This window comes from Callithrix jacchus, chromosome 8 (genome assembly GCF_049354715.1).
Source record: "Callithrix jacchus isolate 240 chromosome 8, calJac240_pri, whole genome shotgun sequence".
In the NCBI taxonomy this organism is placed as follows: Eukaryota; Metazoa; Chordata; class Mammalia; order Primates; family Cebidae; genus Callithrix; species Callithrix jacchus.
Genome location: NC_133509.1, coordinates 72,512,575 through 72,518,574, shown reverse-complemented (window position 1 = coordinate 72,518,574; position 6,000 = coordinate 72,512,575). Strand labels below are relative to the sequence as shown.

General features: G+C 37.5%; 1 protein-coding gene across 12 annotated transcripts in view; it reads right to left on the bottom strand.

The window, feature by feature from the left end:
• Positions 1-499: 499 nt before the first annotated feature.
• Positions 500-6,000, bottom strand: part of TTC6 (tetratricopeptide repeat domain 6) — a 229,610-nt gene continuing 224,109 nt past the window's right edge. For 6 of the 12 annotated variants that reach the window (XM_035260381.2, XM_035260383.3, XM_035260385.3 and 3 more), the window contains 2 exons: positions 4,537-4,762; positions 505-4,064 (listed from right to left, as the gene is read on the bottom strand). In XM_035260381.2, the coding sequence (XP_035116272.1) occupies positions 3,928-4,064; positions 4,537-4,762 (363 nt within the window). In that variant the 3' untranslated portion in view covers positions 505-3,927. Of the gene's footprint in view, positions 4,065-4,536; positions 4,763-6,000 lie in introns of all 12 variants that reach the window. The other 6 variants (XM_054240616.2, XM_017977426.3, XM_078334802.1 and 3 more) reach the window with 4 other exon arrangements.

Below are 6,000 nucleotides of genomic sequence, written 5' to 3'. Positions count from 1 at the left end.
ATCACATTTCAACATAAATTTAAAGGTGACAAACCCAAACCATACTACAGGTGAATATTTTTATTTGCTAAATTGGACAACTCTACTCTAGCCAACTGTTTTTGCAGGAGCAGAAGGGTGCTTTGCATGATACTGTCTCAATTCAGCCTCATCAGATTGCATCAAAATGGCAGAAACTAAATCACATCAGGAACTCTGCTGGATGCAACAACATTTGGGAGACAAAACTTTAAGCTTTCAGTCTCTGTCTTAAGGAAGTCTGAAGGGCATATGACAAGCAAATAATTCATACCACAATATCTATACAATAATAAAGATCCCTGGTATTTGTAATTTCTGTATTATTTAACAAATATTTTATATGAGCATCAATTAGCTGCCAGACACTACAGGCATTGGAGATGCAGCACTTCACAAAAAAAGACAAAACTCCTGTCTTTATAAAGCTTATATTCTAGTAAAAAAAAATACACAAATTAACCAAAAAAACCCACAAAATTACAGAAGTACATAAAATTGAAAAAGTCATCTATAATTCTACCAATCTTCTTTTATCTGGATGTGTAAAAAAAATTAATAAAACAAGGTAAAAAAGCTTCTGCTCCCTTTCTCCCTTCAATTTTACTTCCCAGAGATAATCAGTAGCAGTTCTGTGTGTATGTTTATGTACTTACTGTAAATAAATGAAATGCAACCAGTAAGTCCTACAAAAGTGAGAAGTGTGTAGACTAAGGAACCTGCTAAAGGGATCAAAATCATGCAAAGCTAATTAGAAAAGATGAAATCTGGGTATCTTTTCCTTTTCCCTTGAGGCATGAGTGCCTGATTTAGTTCCTATGACCTCCTGAAGCTACTTTCTCCTTTGTTCCCCATCCTCTCAATCCGTCCTTCATCCTGCTATCCTTCCCTTTATCTGCCCTGAATATTCCAACTGTGAGAGTGGAGCACATACAGGACAAGGTAAACCTTTTTCTCTAGCGTACTGATTGGTTTTCATATGTCCAATTTTATCAGAGATGCTAAAATATCTGCAGTCCACAAATGTGAAGACAGAGGGAGAAAAAATGACTAAGGAAAAAAACCTTTATTTCCCTATTTCATTCTGAGTACATAGCTTTATTTTCCTCCTATCATTTACTCACAAAAACTCTGCTCCAGCCTTTCTCCAAAATATGCTTATTTTCCCACTGCTGTATCTCTGTCCTGACCTTCAGTCTGCCTGGAGGGTCTTACTATTCAACACCTCTCTCCATGAGCATTTACCCCTGCTCAGGACCAGCTTAAATGCCTCTTCCTCAATGCTACCACCTTAGATCCTGAGACAGGTTTTATTTATTTAAGTGCAAGTAGTTTACCTGGGAGGAAATCCTAGCATGCTTTTGTCTAAGCCAAGGGAGAGGGAGATAAGAAAGGGAAGGGGAAAAGCCAAAAAAGATGTGGCTATAGAGAAAATTATATGGTGGGCCACTGGGGTTCAATCCCACTGGGGAAGTCAGGGAGAGTTATCCCCTCAAGAGGCAAGAGAGCTCCGAGTTTTTCCTCTAATTCCCTTATGTCATTAGCTGAAGGTTGCTCCTAGTGTCATTAACTCCTCTACAGAGGCCTGGCCTGAGCATGGACTGAGAGAAAGAAATGTTTCCAGTGGAAAGTCACAGGTGCTTGCAATAGGATTCTGTCAGTGCATGCAGAAACTGGGTGCCAAAAATATATGACCCGGGGGACATATGGCATTTTGCAAAGTTAGACATGTTTTGTCCTACCGTGCTCTCATGACCCGTGGATTGTATCATCTCCCCAACAGTTATCACATCCTGCCTCATGTTATAAGTATTTGTGTACAATTAGAAAAAAATAATAAATTACTAACTGTCTTAGCCTGGTCTCCCCCAGAGAGTAGAGCCTGAGGCAAATGCTTCTGTGTTACTATTTTATCTGTAAGTACAATCCCAGGAAAGCAGGGACACTGAGAAGGAAGGGTGAGGCAGGGAAGACAGAAGCACCAGCATGAGATGTGTTTTCAAAGTGGCCACCAGTAACTGCAACTGATTGCATAATCACCCAGGACCATCCTCCAGGGAGCTGTGTGCACTGTGTCTCAGGACACTCCACCAAGAAGAGATGGAAGGGGTTAGATCTGCTAGTTCCTTACTTCCATCACCAAAAAAGGTTCATTGGACAGCGACTGTCCCCTGCACATCCACAGCACATAGGGGCAGGCACTGAGAATCCCACAGCCTCTATCACCTCATTCAACAGAGAAGCCTCAGGGCAGTCAGCCAGAGATGTATGTTACAGGCAGGAGGCGAGGGACTGTCTGGCTGCAGGAGGTTGGTCCGAATCTCATCTGTGGCTAGGCAAGACATGAATGGGCCTGAAGATAAGTGAGAGCAAGAGGATCTGAAGCAGCTTATTAATTTTGTCTGATTTACCAAGTAAAATAACTCTCTAGAGATGATCCAATCCTCACATGGACCCACACATCATACCCAGGAAATTATCCTGAAATAGTGTAAAACATCCCACAGTGGCTTACAAATTAAAATCAACATTCTGGCTAAGCACAATGGATCACGCCTGTAATCCCAACGCCTGGGGAAGCCAAGATGGGAGAATAACTAGAGCCCAGGAGTTAAAGACAAGATCATGAGACTCTGCCTCTACAAAAAATAAAATTGAGCCAGGCACAGTGCTGCATGCCTGTAGTCCTAGCTACCTGGGAGGCTGATGCAGGATGATCACTTGAGCAGAGAAGGTCAAGGCTACAGTGAGCTGTGATCGACACTGCACTCCAGCCTGGGTGACAGAGAAAGATCCTGTTTCTAAAGAAAAATTACTTAAAATTAACTAAAATAAAAATCAACTTTCCATTGTGAAATCTGGTACATCAAACTAAAAACAAAGCAAGTTGAGTGGAGAGAAGTATTATTTCCAAAATGCCTGCTCACAGTGAACACAGGTCTCTCAGGAGATGGAGATGTACTGGAAGAATAAAACCAAGAAGGAAAAGAAAACAAATGAAGCAAATTCAGATACAAATACAAGTGAATTCAAATACAAGTGAATTGGGAAGCCTTTCTGTTATCAGCGAGGCAAAGGGAAAGCATTCTCTGGTTCATTCAGAGATTCCTCAAAGACATTCTAGAAATAATTTGTAGTTATTTCATTTTCACTCATCAACTCCTACAATGCATAAATTATAAGTGTATATGGGTTTTTGGCCTTTTAAAAATTATACATGAGCAGAATATGCAGGTTTGTTACATGCGTATACAGATTTTATATGTATTTATGATAGCTGCATTAAAGAGGCAGAGGAAACTATCTCAAGGAAACATGATGTTCAAAATCTTTATAGATGCTGTCCTAGAAGGCAGGCCACATGTAAAAGAGAAACACATTTGTCTGTTGGAAGAATGTAGGTATCATGAAGAATACTGACCAGTATATACACTGTTTAAAGGAAAAGCAAAGAGTTGTACTTGAGTTCAGTTTTTTATACTTGATAGTTCTATGTTTATTTTTTTAAATCTTTATACTGTTGAATATATTATCAGCAAGGATTGATGAAAAGGTCGATGACACTTTTTATACAATATATAGTATTATTTCATACAGAATTATTTTAAAGAAAATATTTGAAATGTTAAGAAACATTCCTATTTAATTCCTTAAGAAACATTTTCCTTTAAATTCTGCAACCTTGGAAAAAATTCAGTTCTCAAGATATTCCAAATATGCAGAAAATGACATATAAGTTTTATAATTAATGTATAACAAGCATTTTATTAACATGTATAGAGGGTTATAAGGAAGACTAAGCATAATGAATACAATAATGAAAATGGTCGAACCTTTTGGACAACAAATATGTTTCAGTTTCAGAGAGAACAGCTGTGTAAACTACTACAGCAACCACGGTCTGTGTAATCATGTGAATGAGGCACGGTCTTCAAGATCAAGTGCTTGGCTATAGTCAGCCACAGCTTCCTCACTCAGACCTATTTTACCACGAACTTTTGCTCTAAAATTATATGCTAGAGCATCATTAGGCTTCAAAGACAGGGCTGCAAAAAAAAAAAAAAATCAAGATATGTTTAAGCTAGCACTCAAAATATATTCTCATTTTCTTACAAATAAATATTGTATAAGAACTTTTAAAAAATTAACTCAAAGGATGAAATCAAGAAATTTAATTCTTTTAATTTGGCAACATTTTTCTTCAAACATAACTATTTAGTTAAATTAAAAATATTGAATCCTTCTAAGCAAACTAACTTAAGGAAACAATACAATGTCTTTCTTTGAAAAGTTGGCATTGTTTGTATATGGTTTTATAATTATTCTCTGTATCTCAGTTTAAGAGAGCTTTAAGTTAAGATATTACACAAAGGAACCTATATTGATTATATTAAGGGTATGATATCTAAAAACACTAATTCTTATGTAAGTTTATCTAGATAAATAGACTTGATGATTTTCTTCTTTTGTAGCCTAAAAATAATCATTTCAACCACTGTAATCTTACAAAAAATGTACCTTTACTAAGGTCTTCCTCAGCTAGTTCATATTGTTTTAAGCAGTAGTAGAAATGTGCTCTATTAAAATATACTGCAGCCCAAAAGGGACATCTTTCAATTACATTTGCAAAATCTTCTTTTGCTTCTTCATATTTCTTTAATATCGTATTTGCAATAGCTCGATTCATGAGAACATATTCATTTTCTGGATCAAATTTTAAAGCTTTTGAGAAGTAGTCACTGGCCTACAAAATGTGAGGAGAATAATAACTTGAATATATTTTAGTTGGTAACTAACAGTACAGAAATCTCAAGCACTTTTACTCTTAATTTTAAAGTAAGGCCAGTGTCATACCAACGGGACAATAGAAGCATTTTATCCCAGGTACAGGGGTGCATTGTCTGCAGAGAATGTAAAAAGCAATAATAAACCCAACCAAAAGTTGATCTACTTTTTGTTATTACAATGTGTCAGCAATTCTAGACTATGTCAATGACATAATACTCCTGTTTGCTGGGTTAAAGTCCCCCCACTGGCTGGGTGGGGTGTGGTGGCTCACACCTATAATCCCAGCACTCTGGGATGTTGAGGCAGCAGATCACCTTAGGTCAGGAGTTTCAGACAAGCCTGGCCAACATGGTGAAACCCCGTCTCTACTAAAAATACAAAACTTATCTGGGCATGGTGGCAGGCACCTGTAATCCCAGCTACTCAGGAGGCTGAGGCAGAAGAATTGCTTGAACCCAAGAGGTGGAGGTTGCAGTGAGTGGAGGTCATACCACTGCACTCCCACCTGGACAATAAGCAAGACTCCATGTCAGAAAAAAAAAATGCTTCCACTGCCTGTTGCCCCAAGTCACATATCCCTATATAGAACTAAAAAATGTTAAAACATAAATTAGAAAAGAAGGCCACAACAATAGGATAAAATACAAATTAGAAAAGTAACACTGTTATGGCATTTTGACATGGCTATGACATTCCAGCACACAATCATATTTCTATTAATTCATTTTTACTGGGTTTTAGAAATGTGTATTGATTTACAATATATTAAGTTTTTTTTAACTGGCCTTTCATCACAAGTAGTTGAGATGCTGATTAGACATCCTGCTACTCAACTTAGAAATCTCTAATTACCTGATGGATGGAACTTGGCTCCTACTTTAAAACCTACCTCTAAGAGAAAGTCACTTTTCACAGTATAGCTTGCCACTCGCCAATTACTTAACACTCAATTATTTTCCAACCAAACACTATTTGGCTTCCATTTCCCCCTATTTCATGAATTCTGTTCTTGCTAAAGTTGCAGATGTCCTCAAGCCTACTGGACCCATTCTAGTTCTTGTCTTTCATGACATTTCTGTGGCATTGGACACCTTTGGTCTCTCCTTCCCTAAAATTACCTCTGTCACTGAACTATTTTCTGTTTTTCAAAGATCTGTCCTCTATTCACTTCCATCATAGGTGAAATGGAACACT